Source organism: Bufo gargarizans, chromosome 4 (genome assembly GCF_014858855.1).
Source record: "Bufo gargarizans isolate SCDJY-AF-19 chromosome 4, ASM1485885v1, whole genome shotgun sequence".
NCBI classification, from domain to species: domain Eukaryota; kingdom Metazoa; phylum Chordata; class Amphibia; order Anura; family Bufonidae; genus Bufo; species Bufo gargarizans.
In genome coordinates this window covers 40,869,442-40,893,123 of record NC_058083.1, presented here as the reverse complement: position 1 = coordinate 40,893,123, position 23,682 = coordinate 40,869,442, and the positions used below count along the sequence as shown (strand labels likewise).

Sequence of the window (23,682 nt, the reverse complement as noted above, 5' to 3'; positions counted from 1 at the left end):
GTGTGAGGGCTTAATTTTTCAGGGACGATTTAAATATTTTATTGGTATCATTTTGGGTTAAAAAATGCTTTTTGTTAACTTTTTATTTCATGTTTTGGTGGCGAATAAGCAAATGGCAGCAATTTTTTATTTATTTTTATGTCGTCCATATGGGATAAATAATAGTTGCATAGTGTGGGTCGTTACGGACACAGCGATACCAAATATATGGAGGAGATTCTATTTTATATTTTTTTCATTAAAAAGCTTTTTTTAAATGGAAAAAAGGTTTTTTTTTTTTTTTTACTTGGAACCTTATTATTTTGATTATTTCATTAATAATAGTTATTATAAAAAAATTAAACTTTTTACCCATTTTATTTAACCAAAATAGGTGATTTTTTTGATCTCTTATAACATGCATTGCACTATTCCTGTAGTGCAATGTATTTTAATGTCAGTGCTATACTAACATATACTAGAAGGCTGCACTACAAAGGAGTGGCCTGCTAGAAAACACTGGAGGCAAGCCTGAGGCCTTCATTAGGCTGCAGTGTGCATGCACAGACATAGGCATACCACAGTTTTCCTCTTTCTAAACTATTTGGATGCCCGGACACTATTAACTGCAGCATGTAAGAAATTAAATGGCCCATATCTATACTTCTGCCTGTCTGGGCAGTTAGAGCAGGGACACTCTAAAGGCAGTCCTGGGCCCACTATTTGTGGGATGAGGATGGGAGACAAAGGGAGTCCAGTCCCTGTGGCACCGCTTACATGCAGCGGGCGCTATTGCCCATGGCATGTAAGGAGTTAAGCAGCCCTTATTGATTGCCTTAAAACTGCATATTGGTGGTCACTAAATTCAACCACTTAAATAATCTGATTTATTAAATCCATTTTACAAATACTTATTCAGATTCTACATAAATAGAGGGAGGAGGATCACCTATTCATAACCCCCATCTATTAACCAAGGCAAAGAATATCTTTCTGTGGAGGACTAGCATATATGCATTAAAAGGACAGTCCTTTGATTTCAATGAGAACTGTGTAATGTTTCATTTTTAGTGTGTTGACACTGCAGGAAAATTAAAGGGGTTGACCCATCTTAGAAATTGATCAAATATTGCTAGGATATGCCATCAATGTCAGATAAATGCGGGTCCCACCTCTTGGACCTGCTCGTATCTCCAGAACAAGGTCCACTGAAGTGAAGGGAAAGCCCATAGCTCAAGGGCAGCCATCCCTGCATTCAGCGCTTTGGGACTGCTGGAAATAGCCAAGCCAGCGCTCAACTTTCTTCATAACTCACGAAGTGCTGAGTGGGAGTGGTGGCCACTCTTGTGAGAGTTCTGGAGAAAGGTGTGTCTCAGAGGTGGTGCATGTATCTGACATTGATTGCGTATCTTAGTGATATTCCACTAATTTCTAAGATAGGAATACCCCTTGCAGGACTTGTTGCCAAAGCTCATAAAAAATTGTCTCCAAAAGGAATTTTATAAAACGTATATACTCTCTTTAAAGGGTATGGAACCTATCAAAATGAAAATGCTGCATAATCTACCGGCATCATGTTATTGAGCAGTAGGACCTGAAATCCCTTCTAAATGTGGGCTTTGGCATCCAGTGGGCATATATATAGATGTCACAGTGGGGGAAAACCACAGTACAATGTAGGGAATTTTGGAAAGCAACTAGGCCTGGATACCGGGATAAGGGGACCAGGTCACCTCCTAACGCCACCCTCATCCTATCCCTGACTTCCTAACTGTATGAGCCGGCTTCGATAGTAGGGGGGCTCATACTCCGGAACCTGGGTCCTTCTGACCCTAACAATCCCTGAAATAAGAGTCAGGAATAAGAGCCGACTGGTTCATCCACGACACGGATGAATCGGAGTCTCACACAATCCTATCAACTAGGAAGAAGCAGACAGCAAGCTAAAACACATAGCAGAAGGTAAGAGCCCAGTGCAAAATTACAAGCACTGGAACAACAACACTTACTTGCCACAACAACTGGATTGAGCAACTACTGCTTGCTGACTTGCGGTTTCCCCTCTGAGGAACCCCCGATACCCCCTTACTGGAGGTACAGACAAACAAGGGGATGTCTAGCAACCATGCTGGGCAATACACCAAATATACTAGACATAGAACACCATACTAGACATAACCAAAAATCCCCAAAACAAACCCACACCAAACATAACAACAGGTAAGGTAGGAAACAAGGAGGAGAACATAGGGAGAAATCGCTAAAGACCTTGATGTTCCACAAGGAGGCCCTCACAGACAGGTGACACATCCAGAGAGGAGCAAAGCTCCTTCTGCTACAAAAGCAGGCAAACAACTGACCTCAAACTCACAACTCCAACATAAGAAGAGCCATGAGGCCACACCCAGCTCCACCTTGAACACCTTAACCTCATACACACAAACACCAAACTTAAAGAGGAAGAGTCCAAATAATGCCAGTCACCCGTACATACTAAGTGGTAAAACTCTCGGTAACACTGACATGGAAAAGGATCTAGAAATTTTAATAAACAGCAAACTAAGCTGCAAAAACCAGTGTCAGGCAGCTGCTGCCAAGGCCAATAAGATAATGGGTTGCATCAAAAGGGGACCACCACAGGTTTTTAGGCAGGAGAATAATAGTTCATCAGGGACACTCTCCTACCTGTCTGACCTACTGCCTCAAGCGACTCAGCAACTGAACATCACCTGGAACCATATTTGTTTCAGCAGACAAAGGGGACCACCACAGACCCAACTGATTACCCAAGCGGCCGGAATATCGTGATTACGTATCTTCCATGCAACAAACCGTGAGTGGTGATCATAATAAGTGGTCAAACCATAGTGCCATTATCTATGCTACAGGACTGCGTGTATGTATGTGTAATCTGATGTGGTACATACATGGACGTAGTACCTAGTAATTTATGCCTGAGCAATGTTTTGTGTGTTTTTTTTTTCTTCTTGCAGTCATCACTACTATTATTGTGGGACATATTTTATATATATATTATCTGATAAAAGTTAAGTTTTAAGTAGGATAACAAATCAGTGATACTGCATCAAAAGGGGCATAGATGTCCGTGATAAGAACATAGTCCTACCACTTTACAAATCGCTAGTCAGACCACACATGGATACTGTTTACAGTTCTGGGCTCCTGTAAACAAGGCAGACATAGCAGAGCTGGAGAGAGTCCAGAGACTGAGGGGAGATCTAATTACTATGTACAAATATATAAGGGGTCAGTACAGAGATCTATCCCATCATCTATTTATCCCCAGGACTGTGATTGTGATGAGGAGACATCCTCTGCGTCTGGAGGAAAGAAGGTTTGTACACAAACATAGAAGAGGATTATTTACGATAAGAGCAGTGAAACTATGGAACTCTCTGTCTGAGGAGATGGTGATGGTGAGTACAATAAAGGAATTCAAGAGGGGCCTGGATGTATTTCTGGAGCGTAAAAATATTACAGGCTATAGCTACTAGAGAGGGGACGTTGATCCAGGGAGTTATTCTGATTGCCTGATTGGAGTCGAGAAGGAACTTTTTATTCCCCTAAAGTTGGGAAAATTGCCTTCTACCTCACAGTTTTTTTTTTGCCTTTCTCTGGATCAACTTGCAGGATGGTAGGCCGAACTGGATGGACAAATGTCTTTTTTTGGCCTTATGTACTATGTTACTACAACACGTAGCCACCGGCAACAAGCATGCACGGCAAAAGTGTCACTGTCCACTACCACCAGACCATGATACAGCTGTGACAATAGAGTTGTCACAGATTAGGACCACCCATTTGACTCCTAACCCAGAAATAAGGAGTGATTAAAATAAATTAAATACTAGTTATATTCAGTCTTTTCCCACAAAACTATATACCCATCTGCTCAGCTCCTTTTATTATATAACAGGCTGACTGCAGATCTGACACCATGGTCAACATAATAGGTTCCTTTTAAATACTGACTCTGTATACTGTATGCAGTTTATTATATTCTCATGTCTTCCAGGGGACGGAACCAGAACCTGGATAAAATAATCACACAGGCTGAATTTTACCTGATGAAGTGTCTGATACGGTTTCTTCAGGTCTAGAATGTGAAGGTTTCCAATGATTGGTAACGGTCTGGGTCCAGGTGGCAGATTATAGCGATCATTTTTTTTCCATCCAAAGAAAAGTAGGGCAAGAAAAAGGCATAAAATGATGGACAGAACCAGTGTGTTGGGATCAGAGATGGTCATAGTGCCAGGAAAGGTTTCTGTGGAAAGACAAATTGAATCATGACTATACAGGTAACAGCAATTGATTAATACAGGACTGATTTTGAGCAAAGCAAAGCATCCGAAGTGGAATTAATTCCGACTTTTAGGAAAAACTTGATTCTCTACAACTCTACAGCTCTAGTGACCTCCCAATTTCTTGATCATCTTTGAGATGCTTGTACATTTGATTAGAGTCATCTGTGGTAAATTCAGTTGATTGGACATGATTTGAAAAGACACAGCCCTGTATATATAAGATCTCATAGCTGACAATGAATTAGAGCAAACACCAAACCATGTGGAGGAAAGAACTGACTGTGGAGCTCAGAGACAAGATTGTGTGGAGACACAAATTTGGAGAAGGATACAAAAAAACTTCTGCTGTTGTAGCATACGTGCCACTGCATCCTGTGACCAAGCATGAACCTGCCTGGGGCCAAACACAAGCTCTCACTCTGCACATACTTACTCTTTGGCAAAGTGAGAGTAGATCTCCCTACAAACACACAGACCACACACTCAAAACACTTTGCCGTAAATTGGAAGCACTACAAAAACCACTTATACAAATTCTGCTCATGTTCAGGATATGGATTCTTTAGAGCAACAAGGTGGGCTTATAAAGTGAATATTTTATACACAAAAAATTGTACAGTGAGTACATAAAACTGATATAAAATGAGACAAAGTAAAAATAATGTACACAACAGCAATAATAAAATAAGAAAAATGCAGTGAAATACTAGAACTTACTGCACCCTGGTTAAATGAGAGAAATGGACACACAATCAGCTCGGCTGATGGACACACAATGGACACACAATGAGTTATGTCCATGCAACACTTATATAGAATTTCCGGTTTCCAATTTCCGGTTGGCACGGTCATTGACTATACAAATTCCAGTTCTCTGTTGGGTGGCATTAATGAGGAGAGTGAAGAACATTGAATATTTAAATCTACTTGAAATGTTTCAAATCTCCCACCGAAAATAATTCCCTTCCTTCAATGGTTTAGCAGAGGATAACAGATTTGTATTTATCTCAGTATCTATCTCAGTATCTATCTATCTATCTATCTATCTATCTATCTATCTATCTATCTATCTACCTCATATCTATCTCCTATCTATCTCCTATCTATCTATCTCATATCTATCTCATATCTCTCTATCTATCTACCTCATATCTATCTATCTAATATCTATTATCTCTGTATCTTTTTATCGATTTAACTTGCTATTGCAGAAGTAAATACATTGTAATATCTTCAAGTCTATTGTATCTTACCTTTAATCCTGCAGTGTTCACAGTAAATCTTTCTTTTTGGTAATGTTTAGCTTCTTAAAGGAAATAAGTCCAGGTCCGGCTTCTTCAGCTTGATTCATAAGTTCTAATTCCCGCTGCCAAAACAAAATCTCATATCCTATATCTATCTATAAGCGAGCTAGATACTTAGCCCGTAATGGCTGCACAGGTGTGGGTACAGCACAAGTTGAAACAGGATCACAAGATGATGGCTGGGCAGGTCTTACTGCTATAATATTTATGAAATAGAATATGATGGTATATAATGTGACTGTTGAAACTGTATGACAAATCATTATCTGTCTGATTGGTCATGCAGTTGTTACTATTAGAGATAAGCAAATTTTAAAAAAAAATTGATTTGGTTTGATCTGAATTTGGTTTGATCTGAATTTATTTGTGGAAAATCGCATTAAAAAACTGCTATTTCCGGGCTTCAGAGAGCCTTTATAGTGGTGTAGAACATTGTGCCTTGAAGTAACACGCATAGGGAGTCTGCTGTGGTAGTGAAATAATACTGTGAGTCAGTATGACATGCAGATGACAGGCATCGCTCTTAGAATCACTGCACACTTCGGTTTGGTCACGGGGCCAAAACCGACCAAATACCTCAAGTATGAATTCAGCCTTACAGGTCGATGTTTGAGCCAAGAAGAAGCGCACTCCTTTTACACCGTCGTCATGTGATTCCACATAGATGTCTACAGAACCAGTTCTATTAGATGCTTATACAAGTAGAGACCCCCGACAGAGTGGAGAGGGTGTCAGCAGTAAGTTTGTGTTGACGTCACTGATTATTTTGCCCTTCCTCTGATCCATCAGAACAATAACCCCCAAAAAACGGATCTTGTCTGTTGAGCATCCGCCTTCACTCAGATCAGAAAAAGGGTCAAATAAATGATGATGTCAGTCAGGCCGAAAGACAAAATAGTGGCCAAGTCATGAAGTGGGGAGGGTAGGAACAGCAGGAGAAGTCCACAGAGTGGTCCTATGACATAGTGGTGAGTTGGAAGCAGCATGAGGAGACCACAGAGTGGCCCAATGACAGAGTCTGGAGGTGGCGGCAGCATCAGGAGGAGGCCACAGAGTGGCACAATGACAGTGTGGAGGTGGCGACAGCATTAGTAGGCCACAGAGTGGCAAGGTGACATAGTGTAGAGGTGGCAGCAGCATCAGGAGTAGTGATGGACGAACATCTGCCGGGACGGTTTCGCAAACGTGTTCGCGTGAACACAATCAAATGTTCGCGAACCGCAAGTTCGGGGCGGGTCCCATTCATTTTAATGGCAGCTGAACCTGAAAAACCTTCAGCTCATATTTGCAGCCAAGAAATAATTACTAGAAGTGCACAAATAGTCCCACAACATGGACAGTGACATACCAGATGTATTATTCGAATTTGCGATCTCCATTCATTATTTTTTTCAATGCAAAATATCGGCAATATAATTTTTGCGTACGCGCATGTGCAAATGCACTATACAGTCCCCAAATGCACTATAAAGATAATATATTGGTATAGAACACCCCGTTTCAATCAGTTTCTTTGGGGTGCGCCTGGTATATCACACCAGTAGAAATTATTTGTTCCAATAACACTTGTCCCTCTATATACTATTGCAACAGAACCGCACACAACTGCCGCACAATACAAAAGCACTATAATACACTTTCTAACATAGAAAGTATATTATAACATTGTACACGGAGGGCAATCCATTAGAATATACATAAAGATATAACGTAACTTTTAATAATGTTACTAGAGGGTCCATTCACACGTCCGTAAGTGTTTTGTGGATCCGCAAAACACGGACACCGGCAATGTGCATTTCGCAATTTGCTGACCGCACATCGCCAACACCATAACAGAAAATGCCTAATCTTGTCTGCAATTAAGGACAAGAATAGGACATGTTTTGCGGAAGTATGAATGGAAAAGATATCCCTCAAAATGAAAATAAATAAAATTATTAAAGTTAATCAAAAATCATAGATGTGGTAGGCAATAACAAGTGCTCGGTGGCACTAAATCAGGTGCTCGGCGGCTCTAAATCAGAAATCATATGTCCTACCAAAATCCGGGGGGTTCCAGTGCACATCCATGAATCCCGGAGGAAAAGCAAAAAACATCTATCCCTGGGCTAGATGATGATGTGGTATTGAAGGACAGGGTGAGCAAAGAACTGTCCCTGATATTGCCCTACAGGGAGGTGCTATTCTGGCCCTGATAGCCTAACCACAGACCACCCGTCCTGATAAGAGCGACCCCGTCCGGAACCATATATAAAAATGGCCCTAGTAAGCCCCTAGCCCTTGGCCCCTGACTTCCAGGTGATCACTATATAGATCTATGTGTTTTTGACTCATTATAAAAGTATATTATAAGTATATTGCACCCCTCTGTGTATCACACCTATCGATAGCACACCTATACCAGGCCTTTTGTGGCCCTATTAGATAGCGTTTGGTGTCCCTAACAGCCTGTCCCTGCTCCACACACCAACCTCTCCCTACACTGGCAAAACACTGAATGTAAAATGGCGCCAGATCAGGTTTATTTTTAAGGTAGGGGGTATGTTCTTGTGCTGAGACGTCTCAACTGGCTGTGCTGTACCACCTGATGGATGTGTCATGGGTCAAAGTTCTTCACAATGTAAACGAATATGGTGGGCGCGAATATCTCCATATGTTCGCATGTTCAGTGAATCGCGAACACGCAAAGTTCACTGTGAAAGGACCGCTGGGCGAACCGCAAGACCATCTCTAATCAGGAGACCACAGAGTGGCAAGGTGACATAGCGTGGAGGTGGCAGCTGCATCAGGAGACCACAGAGTGGCAAGGTAAGCTTTTCTAGGCCAAACTCAGCCAGTTGCGGCCACAAATCCAGTTTGGCTGCCCAGACGTCCAGCATATCTTCAATGTGGGGTGGCAGGTTGCTGTCCAAGTATTCCAACACCTGCTGGTTCAGGACCTACTCCAGGTCTAGCTGCTGCTGCTGGTGAGTAGTTTCTTCACTAAGCAGGTGAAGAAAGCTGCTCATCAGCGACTCTAGACTCAAGTTGCTGCTAATGAAGGGCTTTAGAACATATAACTGCATCTCTTAACGGCAAATATATTTTTATTTTGCCACTATTACACGACAAAAAGGGCTTTAGAACATATAACTGCACCGTTGAACGGCAAATAGCCCTTATTTTTTTCCACTTATACTGTACACTCCACAGAAGTATATAACTGCACCGCTGAATGGCAAATATATTTTACTTTTGCCACTAATACACACCAAAAAGGGCTTTACTTTTCTCACTTTACCACACAACGGCAAATACATTTTTTGTGTCACTAGTACACGCAAAAAAGGAATTTAGAACATATAACTGCACCGTTGAACGGCAAATAGCCCTTATTTTTTTCCACTTATACTGTACACTCCACAGAAGGCTTTAGAACATATAAATGCATTGCTGAACTGCAAATATGTTATACTTTTGCCACTAATACATGCCAAAAAGGGCTTTAGAACACATAACTGCACCACTGAACAGCAAATATATTTTTTCTTTTTCCACTAATACACACCAAAAAGGGCTGTAATTTTCGCACTTCACCATACAACGGCTTTTTTCCCCACTAATACAAGCCAAAGAATGCTTTAGAACATATATAGGACATATAAGACATATAAATATTTCCTTGTAATAAACCCTGTTAATGGTTGTATCAAACAGCACTTGCACCCCAATAACAAGAATGGTTTGCTGTAATTACAGAGCTGTGTAATGGCAATTTGGATCCCCAGTCAGTGCAGCAAGGTGTAATGGGATTGTTTCTATTACCCAGACAGTAACCTCCCCTACTGAACCCTGTTCAACATAAATGCTGTGGAATGATTCCTCTCTATCCTTTCCCTGTAGCTTTTTTATTTTATTTTATTAAATCTTTATTGTTTTCTTAAGCCAAATGTATAAAATTCCATAACATACAATTTAAGAGTAATAAACAATAGAAAATAATTGTACACATAATTAATACAATTAACCCTATTTAACCCCCCCCCCCCCTTAATTCACTGTTGCGAGATCCGATCATACCTTTGTTGATACTATTATTTCAATTTCCAACACTACAAATAACCGGGGTGTTTAGGGGTGGAAATCCGACCCTTTCTAACGACGCTCTAGCTTTCTAGCTATTCTACCATAGGCATCAATGGTGTCCATCAGGGCCATCCACTCGGAAAAGCTAGGGCTATTATTAGTGCCCCAATATTTGACAATCAAAGCTTTCCCTGTCGCGTGAATAATCTTTCCCTGAACTTGTACTGTAAATAGACTTTTAGCACAATGAAGTTTTTTCTTGCACTGTCCCTAGAGCCTGCTAACGTCTCTCCCTGCACTAAGTACATTGAAAAATGACAGAATCCAAGATGGTTGAGGCTATTTAAAGGGCTGTGACATCACAGGGATGGCTGCTGATTGTCTGCATGCTTGGCATTATGGGTTATCCTGCCTTCCCAGAGTTTCTTGCTCCATGTCCTCACACATGCAACATCCATTTTTAGAAAAATGCAATTCGTTACCATGAGGAAATTCTGCTTCGGTGCGAATAAATTTGAAAATGAATCGGATCAAATTCCACTTCGTCAACTTCAATTCACTCATCTCTAGTTACTATATCTATTGCAATTTAGCAGGGCGCTCTGTGATCTGGTTATTGTCAGTTCTAGTTTTTTTTGTTTAGTTCTTTAACCAGTACAGGACCGCCGCACGAAGGATTGCGTCCTGGCGGCAGCCCTGTTATTCCTCCTGGACGCAACGGGGCGTCCTCTCGCGAGACGCGAGATTTCCTGTCAACGCGCGCACACAGGCGCGCACGTTCACAGGATCGGCAGGTAAAAGAGTGCATCTACAGCCTGCCAGTGGCGATCAGATCCACGGATCTGCAAAACACATACGGACGTCTGAATGGAGCCTTACAGGGGGGTGATCAATGACAGGGGGGTGATCACCCCATATAGACTCCCTGATCACCCCCCTGTCATTGATCACCCCCCTGTAAGGCTCCATTCAGACGTCCGTATGTGTTTTGTGGATCCGCGAATCCACGGATCCCTAAAACACGGACACCACGATTCCGCAAAACACGCACACCGGCAATGTGCTTTCCGCATTTTGCAGATCCGCACATTGCCAGAACTACATAGAAAATGCCTTTTCTTGTCCGCAATTGCGGACAAGAATAGGACATGACCTATAGACTCTACAAAAAACGCAGTGTTCGCCCGATCAGGCCTGATCTTGTGCGCACACTTGCTGTGGCGCTATAAAAGATCACTTTTGAGGGGCATGGCGAGTTCTTAGAAGATTTTTTTTTTTTTGGCACAAGTTAGCGGAAATTATTATTATTTTTTTCATACAAAGTCTCATATTCCACTAACTTGTGACAAAACATAAAATCTCACATGAACTCACCATACCCCTCACGGAATCCAAATGAGTAAAAAAAAATTTACATTTATATTCCAGACTTCTTCTCACGCTTTAGGGCCCCTAAAATGCCAGGGCAGTATAAATACCCCACAAATGACCCCATTTCGGAAAGAAGAGGTACCCCAAGGTATTTGCTGAGGGGCATAGTGAGTCCATGAAAGATTTAATTTTTTGTCACAAGTTAGCGGAAAGGGAGACTGAGAGAAAAAAAAATATTAATTTCCGCTAACTTGTGCAAAAAAAAAAAAACTTCTATGAACTCGCCATGCCCCTCACGGAATACCTTGGGGTGTCTTCTTTCCAAAATGGGGTCACATGTGGGGTATTTATACTGCAATGGCATTTTAGGAGCCCTAAAGCGTGAGAAGAAGTCTGGAATCCAAATGTCTAAAAATGCCCTCCTAAAAGGAAATTGGGCCCCTTTACGCATCTTGGCTGCAAAAAAGGGTCACACATGTGGTATCGACGTACGCAGGAGAAGTTTTGGAGTGTCTTTTTCCATATAACAATGCTGGGTGAGAGAAATATCTCTCTATAATGACAACTTTGTATAAAAAAATGGGAAAAGTTGACTTTTAGAGAGATATTTCTCTCACCCAGCATGGGTATATGTAAAAATACACCCCAAAACACATTACTTCTTCTGAGTACGGCGATACCACATGTGTGACACTTTTTTGTAGCCTAGGTGCGCAAAGGGGCCCAATTTCCAATGAGTACTTTCAGGATTTCACAGGGCATTTTTACGAATTTGGATTCCAAACTACTTCTCACGCTTTAGGGCCCCTAAAATGCCAGGGCAGTATAAATACCGCACATGTGACCCCATTTTGGAAAGAAGACACCCCAAGGTATTCCATGAGGGGTATGGTTAGTTCATGTAAAAAAAAAAATTTTGTCACAAGTTAGTGGAATATGAGACTTTGTAAAAAAAAAAAAAAAAATCATCATTTTCCGCTAACTTGTGACAAAAAATAAAAACTTCTATGAACTCACTATGCCCATCAGCGAATACCTTAGGGTGTCTACTTTCCGAAATGGGGTCATTTGTAGAGTGTTTCTACTGTCTGGGCATTGTAGAACCTCAGGAAACATGACAGGTGCTCAGAAAGTCAGAGCTGCTTCAAAATGCGGAAATTCACATTTTTGCACCATAGTTTGTAAACACTATAACTTTTACCCAAACTAATAAAAATACACTTATTGCATTTTTTTTTATCAAAGACATGTAGAACAATAATTTAGAGAAAAATGTATATAGAAATGTAGTTTTAATTGAAAAATTTTACAACCAAAAGTGAAAAATGAAGTTTTTTTGAAAAATTTTTGGTAAATTTTGATTAATATAAAAAAAGTTAAAATCTCAGCAGCAATGAAATACCACCAAATGAAAGCTCTATTAGCGAGAAGAAAAGGAGGTAAAATTCATTTGGGTGGTGTCATGGTCTTACCTTCTGCTGTTCTCCTTCGTTTGACATGTGCTGGCGGCCATCTTGGTTTCTGGGTTTCTTGTAGCCTCCCACCCTGCGGCTTCTCCTTCCCACTGGGAGGAGCTGGATGCCTAGCTCATATATATGGAGGTCTGTGGCTTCAGTTCCTTGCTTGGTCCTCCTGTGTGCACATGCTTCTAAGACTGCTGCTGCTTCTGGTTCCTGATCCTGGCCTCGTCTGACTACCCCGCTGGTTCCTGATCCTGGCTTCGTCTGACTACCCTTCTGGTTCCTGATCCTGGCTTCGTCTGACTACCCCTCTGGTTCCTGACCTCTGGCTTCGCAAGACCCTGCTCCGGTTTAGCCATCCGTTTGGACTTTTGCTTACAGCTTGATTTGCAATAAAGCCTTCTTATTTCCACGTATCTCTTGTTGTACGTCTGGTTCATGGTTCCTTGACATTAGGACCAAGCCATGAATTCTGATGGTACAGGGCCATCCTCGCTACCTACGCTGGTTGCCAGACTTGATCAGCAGGATCACCTGTTGGGTCGGTTCGCTGTGGCGTTGCAAACCCTGCTTGAACGCACGGCTCATTTCGCTTCCGTTGCCGATGGGTCGGTTGTCGCTCCTGGGCCCGCTCCTACTGCCGCTCCGGTTGTTGCGCCAGAGTCTACCCCGACACCTGTTGCTGCGCCTGCGGTGTCTCGGGGTATGACCGGTTCTGCCCCCCTTCCACAGCGCTTTGGGGGAGAGCCAACTCAGTGCCGAGGTTTCCTTAACCAGGTGGGCATTTATTTCGAGTTGCTGCCACATGCCTTTCCTACTGAGAGATCAAAGGTGGGCTTCTTGATCTCGCTGCTCTCGGACAAGGCCTTGGCCTTGGCCTGGGCCAGCCCTTTATGGGAGAACAACAATCCGGTGGTTGCCGAGTTTTCCGGTTTTGTTGCTTCTCTTCGGAAGGTATTCGATGTGCCGGCTCGTGCTGCCTCTGCTGCGAAGCTCCTTATGTCCATCAGACAGGGTTCACGATCCGTAGCTGAATACGCCATTGAGTTTCGTACCCTGGCAGCAGAGGTGGGCTGGAATAATGAGGCTCTGGTCGCTGCTTTCTCTCATGGTCTCTCGGATGCCTTGAAGGATGAGGTTGCAGCTAAGGACCTACCAGTGGAGCTCGAGTCTCTTATTTCTTTCCTGATTTTGATTGACACCAGACTCAGGGAGAGACCTTCCTTTAAGGAGAGCCTGCGGAGGTCTTCTAACAGATTGGCGCCTACGTTTGCTGTCCCACCCGTGCCTCCCTCTCCTCCCACGCCTCCTGGGGATGACTTGTCTGGGGGTGAACCCATGCAGCTGGGGTTTGCTCGCCTGTCCGAGGGGGAGAGGGTACTCCGGAGACGCGAGGGCCGATGCATGTACTGTGGTCTCGGTGGGCATTTTCGGTTGGCATGTCCGAACCGTCCGGTAAACGCTCGCACCTGAGATCCTGTCGGGGGCAGATCTTGGGTGGAGTCTCCTCGTCCCCGGTTTCCTGTGTTGACAAACCACTGATCACTGTTGTCCTCTCCTGGGTCGGGGGCTCGGTGACGACCCAGGCGTTGATGGACTCTGGTGCTGGTGGTTTGTTCATTGATAGTGTGTTCGCTGCCGCCAATTCCATTCCTCTGCAGCCTCGAGGTTCCCCACTGGCTCTTGAGGCGATAGACGGCAGACCCCTTCTGCCGCCACACGTGACTCATGAGACCCTTCCAGTGGGGATAGCCATTGGTGCCGTTCACAGAGAGTCGGTCTGTCTCCAGGTTATTTCGTCTCCACACTACTCGGTGGTCTTGGGGTACCCCTGGCTCCAGAAGCATAATCCGACTTTCGATTGGAGATCGGCCGAGATCCTCTCGTGGTCACCGCAGTGTGGGGCTAGTTGCATCCATGGGCCTGTCAAGTTGCTGTGTACTTTCTCGGACTCTCTGTTGCCTCCTGAATACGAAGAGTACCGGGATGTATTCGATAAGGTGCGCGCGGTTGCCCTACCTCCGCACCGCCCATACGATTGTGCCATAGAGTTACAATCTGGTGCCGTTCCTCCTCGTGGCAAGGTCTATCCACTGTCGGTAGCGGAGAATAAGGCCATGGAGGAGTACGTGAGGGAGGCGCTTTCACGCGGACACATCCGCAAATCCTCGTCCCCGGCAGGGGCTGGATTTTTCTTTGTGAAAAAGAAGGGCGGTGAGTTGAGGCCTTGCATCGATTACAGGGGTCTCAATCGCATCACGATCAAGAACGCTTACCCGATACCCTTGATTTCCGAGCTGTTCAATCGCCTCAAAGGGGCCACGGTCTTTACCAAACTCGACCTGAGGGCGGCATATAACCTGGTAAGGATCAAGGCGGGCGATGAGTGGAAGACCGCGTTTAACACCAGGACCGGTCATTATGAATCCTTGGTTATGCCCTTTGGGTTGTGCAATGCGCCCGCAGTCTTCCAGGAATTCATCAACGATGTTTTCCGTGACCTGTTGCAGCAGTGTGTGGTGGTCTATTTGGATGACATCCTGGTATATTCTGAATCCATGGAGGCCCACATTATGGATGTCAGACGAGTGTTGCAACGGTTACGAGAGAACAGGCTGTTCGGTAAGCTTGAGAAATGCGAATTTCACAGATCCCAGGTAACCTTCTTAGGTTACATCATTTCCGCTGAGGGGTTCACCATGGATCCTGAGAAGGTTTTGGCTGTCTTACAGTGGCCCCAGCCCAGTGGTCTCCGTGCCCTGCAGCGCTTTTTGGGCTTCGCCAATTATTATCGGAAGTTCATCAGGGACTTTTCTATGCTAGCCAAGCCTCTCACGGATCTGACCAGGAAGGGCAGTAATTTCCAGGTCTGGCCGCTCGAGGCCATCCGAGCTTTTGAGGCTCTAAAGTCCGCCTTTGTGTCGGCTCCGATTCTGTCGCATCCCAACCCTGGGTTGCCCTTTGTCCTCGAGGTGGACGCGTCTGAGACGGGAGTAGGCGCCCTTCTGTCTCAGCGTAGAACACCAGAGGGTCCTCTGCTTCCTTGTGGGTTTTACTCCCGGAAACTGTCTTCCGCGGAGTGCAACTATCAGATTGGTGACAGGGAGTTATTGGCCATCGTGCAGGCCCTTAAAGAATGGAGGCACTTGCTCGAGGGTTCGGTGGTTCCGGTTCTCATCCTGACGGACCACAAGAATCTGACCTACCTTACTGAGGCCAAGAGATTGACACCACGTCAGGCCAGATGGGCTCTGTTCTTGTCACGTTTTAATTACGTGGTCTCCTACCTACCCGGTTCCAAGAACATCAGAGCGGATGCCTTATCACGGCAGTACTCCGAGCTGTCCGGGGAGGAGTCGATTCCGACTTCGGTCATACCTCCGAATCAGATCCTGGCCGCCATTCGCACCAGCCTGACCTCTCCCCTGGGTGAGCAGATTTTGGCGGCTCAATCTGGTGCTCCCTCTGGGAGACCCAACGGCAGATGTTTTGTGCCTGAGGAGTTGCGCACTCGGTTGTTGCGAACCTACCATAACTCCAAGGCCGCGGGGCATCCTGGAAAGAATCAGCTGTCCTGGGCTGTTTCACGTCTGTTCTGGTGGCCTTCTCTACGTTCCGACATCGCCGCATATGTAGCGGCATGCTCCGTTTGTGCCCAGAGTAAGTCCCCTCGGCACCTTCCGTTGGGCCTTTTGCAACCCATAGCCACCGGGGAGCGCCCATGGTCACACCTGGGGATGCATTTCATTGTGGACCTCCCTGCATCCCGAGGCCATACGGTCATTCTCATGATTGTGGATCGGTTTTCCAAAATGTGCCACTGTGTTCCTCTCAAGAAGTTACCCTCTGCACAAGAGTTGGCCACGATTTTCGCCAGGGAGGTCTTCCGGTTGCACGGTTTGCCCAAGGAGATTGTGTCGGATCGGGGGAGTTAGTTTGTGTCCAGGGTCTGGCGCGCCTTTTGCTCCCAGTTGGGGATTCATCTCTCTTTCTCCTCGGCCTACCACCCTCAGTCCAATGGGGCCGCAGAACGATCCAATCAGGCCTTGGAGCAGTTCCTTCGTTGCTATGTCTCCGATCACCAAGACAATTGTGTTGACCTCCTGCCTTGGGCTGAGTTTGCCAGGAACACGGCGGTGAACTCTTCCTCTGGGACGTCTCCCTTCATGGCCAATTATGGGTTCCAACCTGCCGTGTTACAGGAGGTATTCTCTCCCCAGGATATTCCGGCTGTTGAGGATCACCTTTCCGTCCTACGTGCTTCTTGGGTACAGATCCAGAGGTCCCTTGAGGTCTCTGCGCAGCGCCAGAGACTCCAGGCTGATCGCAGACGAGCGCCCGCTCCTTCCTACCAGGTCGGAGACCGTGTATGGTTGTCCACCCGCAACCTCAACCTTCGAGTGCCCACTCCCAAGCTGGCGCCTCGCTTTGTTGGTCCCTTCCGAGTGCTTCGCAGGGTAAACCCGGTAGCCTATGCCCTTGCGCTTCCTCCTGGCATGCGGATGTCCAACGTGTTTCATGTCTCCCTGTTGAAGCCATTGGTGTGTAATCGTTTCACTTCCTCGGTTCCTCGGCCTCGTCCAGTCCAAGTGGGCAATCGTGAGGAGTATGAGGTGAGCAATATCCTGGACTCACGCCTGGTCTGCGGTCGGTTGCAGTTTTTGGTCCATTGGCGTGGTTATGGTCCAGAGGAGCGTTCCTGGGTTCCCTCCGCAGATGTCCATGCTCCTGCCTTGCTCCGAGCCTTCCACGCACGCTTCCCTCAGAAACCGTTCCTTACTCCGCGGAGGAGGGGCCCTTGAGGGGGAGGTACTGTCATGGTCTTACCTTCTGCTGTTCTCCTTCGTTTGACATGTGCTGGCGGCCATCTTGGTTTCTGGGTTTCTTGTAGCCTCCCACCCTGCGGCTTCTCCTTCCCACTGGGAGGAGCTGGATGCCTAGCTCATATATATGGAGGTCTGTGGCTTCAGTTCCTTGCTTGGTCCTCCTGTGTGCACATGCTTCTAAGACTGCTGCTGCTTCTGGTTCCTGATCCTGGCCTCGTCTGACTACCCCGCTGGTTCCTGATCCTGGCTTCGTCTGACTACCCTTCTGGTTCCTGATCCTGGCTTCGTCTGACTACCCCTCTGGTTCCTGACCTCTGGCTTCGCAAGACCCTGCTCCGGTTTAGCCATCCGTTTGGACTTTTGCTTACAGCTTGATTTGCAATAAAGCCTTCTTATTTCCACGTATCTCTTGTTGTACGTCTGGTTCATGGTTCCTTGACAGGTGGTAAGTTGAATGACCAAGCAATAAACCGTGAAAGTAGTGTAGTGCAGAATTGTAAAAAGTGGTCTGGTCATTAAGGGGGTTTAAGCTAGGGGAGCTGAGCTGGTTAAAAGATTGAAAAGCTATTTGAAATTTCCTATAATGAATTCTGAGATACTAAAGGAGATCCTCTAATCAGGACAATGATCTAGTAACCAGATCAGAGTGTAGATGCAAAAGTAACCTATCGCTCTGGAGGACCCCATAATAATTTCAGTTGTAATCATTTTTTTCCCCTATAGTTGCACTGGAAAGAAATTTATTCCCAACAGTAGGACACTCTGTGAACAGCCAGGGCCTGATTCTACCAAAAAAGGGTCATCCAAGTGGACAAAGCTTTACAAAAATAAATTCTGTACCATATAATGTGCACCTATAGCATTGTTTAACCGTCCATCTACTTTAGCTCTGCCAACCATCCAATCAGATAAATAAGCACAAAGGGGGCACTTCCATGTTAAGTACAAGATATAGTTGCAGGCATACCTATACAGGCATACATACGTCTGAGGAGCAAAGAAGTCTTCTTCCACATAGAACCTGTAATACATGTCATTGTTTAATAAATTCTGATTTTAGCTCATATCCCCCGTAGTGATTCATCCACCTTTTTGTATTGCTGCCACAGTGAATAAATGTTTCATAATTAATTCAGAAGCTCCAAGGGCAATACATGTATGTACTTCTCATTTCCCAAAAAGTTAATAATTACAATTGCTTAATGCGTAGAAAATGTTTTAAGTGTTTTACCATGCTCCCAAGACAAACAAAAATATAGAGAGAGTGATCCAAGCAACTCAAATTAGTTTCTTCACAGAGAAACAAAAATACCAAACTTCAAAAAAGCTAGATTTAGCCAACTAAGAGAGGCCATTGGCCTAACTAACTGGAACAAAGTCCTCAAAAATAAAAATAAAGATATTTTTAAGGGCACCCTAAAGCCTAATTGTAAGAAGTACATATCTTATAGGAATAAAACGGTAACAAGAAATAACCAATGTGGATAAATAAAATTGTAAAGAAAGAAATACATGACAAAAAGAAAACATTTACATCACTAAAACAGGAGGGTAGCGAGGAAGCATTCAAAAACTATAAGGAAAAAAAAAACTGATTATGTAAAAGACAAATAAAAGCAGTCAAAGTAGAGAACCAAAGATTATTTGCCAAAGGGAGTAAAACTATCCCTAAAATGTTTTTCAATTATATAAATGGTAAAAAATATAAATCTGAAGGTGTCGGCCCTTTACACAGTAATGAGGGGGGAGTTGCATAGAGCGATGAGGAGAAAGCACAGCTATTAAATACTTTTATCTCCACTTTATTCACCAAGGAAAATAAACTGTCAGATAAAATGCAGAATGCAAAAGTAAATTCCCCATTAAAAGTGCCCTGTCTGACCCAGGACGAAGTACATCAGCATCTTAAAAATATTAAATAAGACAAATCTCCGGAACCAGATGGCATACACCCCCATATCCTAAGAGAATTAGGTAATGTCAAAGCCAGAGCTGTTCACTGTGTGTGAGATAGAGCTCAAATAAAATAAAATAACAAAACTTTATTAATGTTCAGGCTAAAATCTAAGTAATTGGCTATCTTCCTCTATACATGTGAAAAGCAAATGAACCACACACTATACTTCAACTTCTCAACCCATCTACTTCACATCAGGTGTGAGTTAGTGATAGCAGTGTCTGTGTTTCAAACTAATGTGAGGGTAGGGATGTTTTACACGCTTGTATAGCGTGTTACAATATGATCCACTCGGCTGACCTGGTGCTCATTAAGATCGCTACCAGTATAAACGCTGTTGCTCTATATTTAATTCCTGTCTAAATCACCCTCACTTAGGTATGGCTACATATCTAACTGGCTACATAACCAGCGTCTTCCTTGACATGTTTCCCTGCTGGGTATTCCCAGCTGTTCATCAGGAGTAAAGACACATATGGTAAAGCCAATTTTAACAAGAGAATAACAATCAAGCATCAGTACCTGCACGCCACTGATTTTGTGCGTGCAGCAATAAGTAGCCCCCGGCACTATGACGCCATAACGCGGCCGCCACAGTGCACTGCTTAAGAGCAGGTAGCCCCTCCCCCTCAAGGTAGAGCCCACAGAGAACATCCAATCGGGCGAGGAGACGTGTATCACCACTCCTCCTTCATCTGTGGATAAACATGCATAGGGCCAGAGGGCGAGCATAATGTACTGAATGTATACAGTGACTATATCGCGGCCGTGCATCGTGCTATGGAGGCAAAGCAGATAACTATGCTGGGCAACCAACGATCCAAATGTAAATTTACCTCATAACTGTCATTAAAAAATACTTTACATAAACAGATAAGATGGCGATACACCTTTCAAAATGCAGAAAGGATTTTGGGACAGATGGTGCAATTATCACAATTAATAAAACTACAATAAACTTGATGAACCCCGAAAAAGGGGAGAGTATATTATTGACACACTGGTACCACTTAGATATCCAACTGTGCATGATATATACTATCTGTGCAGTGAGGTGCGGCGATCTCTTAGATATAAAATATGATAGGTGTGCATGCGCATATGTAGTATCCACGGCCATCAAAGATTATAGGTACAGTGGACATGGGTATTAGCTAAATCAGAGATATGAACAGGACCAGGATACATCCTCACAACCCTTACAGGGGTCCTCTATTCATATGAAGCAGGTGTAGGATATATAGTCGTTTAGTCCATAAGGCTTAACAGTGTGGAGTCTGAATGTCCACTCAGCTTCTTTACGTAGGAGGAGGTTATCAATGTCGCCTCCTCTAGGTGATGGTTTAATGTGTTCAATCCCCTGAAAGCTTATGCAGTTAGATCTGCCCGCATGATGTTTCAATACATGTTGCGCTATGGGTGTATCATCCTGTTTGGCAATATTGAATAGATGCTACCCTATCCGTCTCCTGAACTCCCTTTTAATTTTGCCCACATATTGCTTCTGGCATATACATGTGGCCACACATACTACACCAATGGTTTTGCAGTTGATGAATGATCTGATATTTTAACTGCGTCTTGTTACCGAGCTAGTGACAGTATTGCCTTTTTTGATGGCTTGTCACGCAACACAGCCCCCACATTTAAAGGTGCCACATGTTTTTTTTTGAGGTGGTGGCAGCATCACACTGTTGGAATGTTTTCATCGTTAAGGTCTCCAAAACTGGTCAAGTTTGAGGAAAAGGTGGAGGGCAGTGAATATAGGACAATTTTGAGGAAACCCATTTCAGTCTTCGAGAGCTATGAGACTGGTTCAGTGGTTCACCTCCCAGCAGGACAATGACCTTAAACATACTACTAAAGCTACACTGGAGAGGTGTAAGCGGAAACATGTAAATGTCTTGGAATAACCTACTCAAAACCCAGACATAAAAAAAAGGAGAATCGATGACATGACCTGAAGACTGCTGGGCACCTAGACCACTACAAGTTGGAGCAGTTTTGCCTGGAATGAATGGGTCAGATGAACTAAACTAATGGAGACATACTGTACCCCAAGAGACTAGAATCTGTAATTGATGGAAGGGTGGCTCCACGGCTCAACAAGTATTGGCTTTAAGGGGGTGAATACTTATACACCTTCAATGTACCTAATTTGTGATAATTACTTATTGTATCACAGTAAAATATATGTAGCACCTTCAAAGGTAGACATGTTGTATAAATCAAATGGTACAACTCCCCCCCCCCCTAAAGAAAACAAAAACAATGTTGAATTCAGCTATAATGCAACACAACAGGGAACATACCAAGGTGGTAAATAATATCTGTCTGCCTGTCTATCTATCTATCTATCTATCTATCATTCATATTTATGAATTTGCTGTACAATATCTGACCTTCATATGTAACACTTTGCTTGAGAAAAGCCTTAGTGTGTGAGCAACTATTCACACGGGTGTAAAAGAATCAGATTAGAGATAGTTTGTATCTTACCTTAAATCTTGCAGTAGTAACAGTAAGGGTTTCTTCTTAGTCCTCGATAATGTTTAGATTCTTAAGGTACACTAGGCTGGGTGCAGCTCTTCTGCTTCATTTAGCAATGCTGATTCACATTGCATAACACTGAAAACGTAACTATAGACCTTTAATCTGGCCTCATACTCAGCCCACAAACACTGCAGAGGTGAGGGTTCAGCCAACGTCCAAACAGGATCAGTACATGATCGGTGGTCAGATATTACTGATACGTAATCATTGGAATCTGTCAAAACCATGGTATTTGCTGTTTTGTAGTGTGAAATTTTTATTTTTTATTTTTAATCATATAGTAAATTATTTTTTAAACAGGTTTTACATTAGACAAAAGGTGGCAAATGGAGTCTACGATATCAGTTTCTGTAAAAATGTGGAAATCTTGATTATGGAAATCAGATTTGATAGAGGGCAATATTGTGTAAGAACTAAACTGGAGATTAGCTACAAAGAGGGTTTCTTGCTCTGGAAGACCCCATGTTAATTTCAATTGTAATGCTTTATTTCCCCTGTAGGTGTGCTGTAGAGAAATTTCCTCTATTAATAGGACACTCTGTAAACAGTTAAGGGATGATTCTACAAAAAAATTATTATCCAATATACAGTACAGACCAAACGTTTGGACACACCTTCTCATTCAAAGAGTTTTCTTTATTTTCATGACTATGAAAATTGTAGATTCACACTGAAGGCATCAAAACTATGAATTAACACATGTCGAATTATATACATAACATAAAAATGTGAAACAACTGAAAATATGTCATATTCTAGGTTCTTCAAAATAGCCACCTTTTGCTTTGATTACTGCTTTGCACACTCTTGGCATTCTCTTGATGAGCTTCAAGAGGTAGTCACCTGAAATGGTTTACACTTCACAGTTGTGCCCTGTCAGGTGTAATAAGTGGGATTTCTTGCCTTATAAATGGAGTTTGGACCATCAGTTGCGTTGTGGAGAAGTCAGGTGGCTACACAGCTGATAGTCCTACTGAATAGACTGTTAGAATTTGTATTATGACAAGAAAAAAGCAGCTAAGTAAAGAAAAACGAGTGGCCATCGTTACTTTAAGAAATGAAGGTCAGTCAGTCCGAAAAATTGGGAAAACTTTGAAAGTGTCCCCAAGTGCAGTCACAAAAACCATCAAGCGCTACAAAGAAACTGGCTCACATGCAGACCGCCCCAGGAAAGGAAGACCAAGAGTCACCTCTGCTGAAGAGGATAAGTTCATCCGAGTCACCAGCCTCAGAAATCGCAGGTTAACATCAGCTCAGATTAGAGACCAGGTCAATGCCACACAGAGTTCTAGCAGCAGACACATCTCTAGAACAAATGTTAAGAGGATACTGTGTGAATCAGACCTTCATGGTAGAATATCTGCTAGGAAACCACTGCTAAGGACAGGCAACAAGCAGAAGAGACTTGTTTGGGCTAAAGAACACAAGGAATGCACATTAGACCAGTGGAAATCTGTGCTTTGGTCTGATGAGTCCAAATTTGAGATCTTTGGTTCCAACCACAGTGTCTTTGTGCGACGCAGAAAAGGTGAACAGATGGACTCTACATGCCTGGTTCCCACTGTGAAACATGGAGGAGGAGGTGTGATGGTGTGGGGGTGCTTTGCTGGTGACACTGTTGAGGATTTATTCAAAATTGAAGGCATACTGAACCAGCATGGCTAACACAGCATCTTGCAACGGCATGCTATTCCATCCGATTTGCGTTTAGTTGGACCATAATTTATTTTTCAACAGGACAATGACCCCAAACACACCTCCAGGCTGTGTGAGGGCTATTTGACCATGAAGGAGAGTGATGGGGTGCTGCGCCAGATGACCTGGCCTCCACAGTCACCG

The 23,682-nt window shown here is 43.8% G+C and overlaps 1 protein-coding gene across 3 annotated transcripts in view; it reads right to left on the bottom strand.

The window, feature by feature from the left end:
* LOC122934043 (cytochrome P450 2K6-like) overlaps positions 1-21,887 on the bottom strand; it is a 116,194-nt gene extending 94,307 nt beyond the window's left edge. The window contains exons 1-3 of one of the 3 annotated variants that reach the window (XM_044289187.1): positions 21,790-21,887; positions 5,558-5,670; positions 4,065-4,264 (exon numbers count right to left, since the gene is read on the bottom strand). In XM_044289187.1, the coding sequence (XP_044145122.1) occupies positions 4,065-4,247 (183 nt within the window). In that variant the 5' untranslated portion in view covers positions 4,248-4,264; positions 5,558-5,670; positions 21,790-21,887. Of the gene's footprint in view, positions 1-4,064; positions 4,265-5,557; positions 5,878-21,789 lie in introns of those variants that run through there. The other 2 variants (XM_044289188.1, XM_044289186.1) reach the window with 2 other exon arrangements.
* Positions 21,888-23,682: the final 1,795 nt, after the last annotated feature.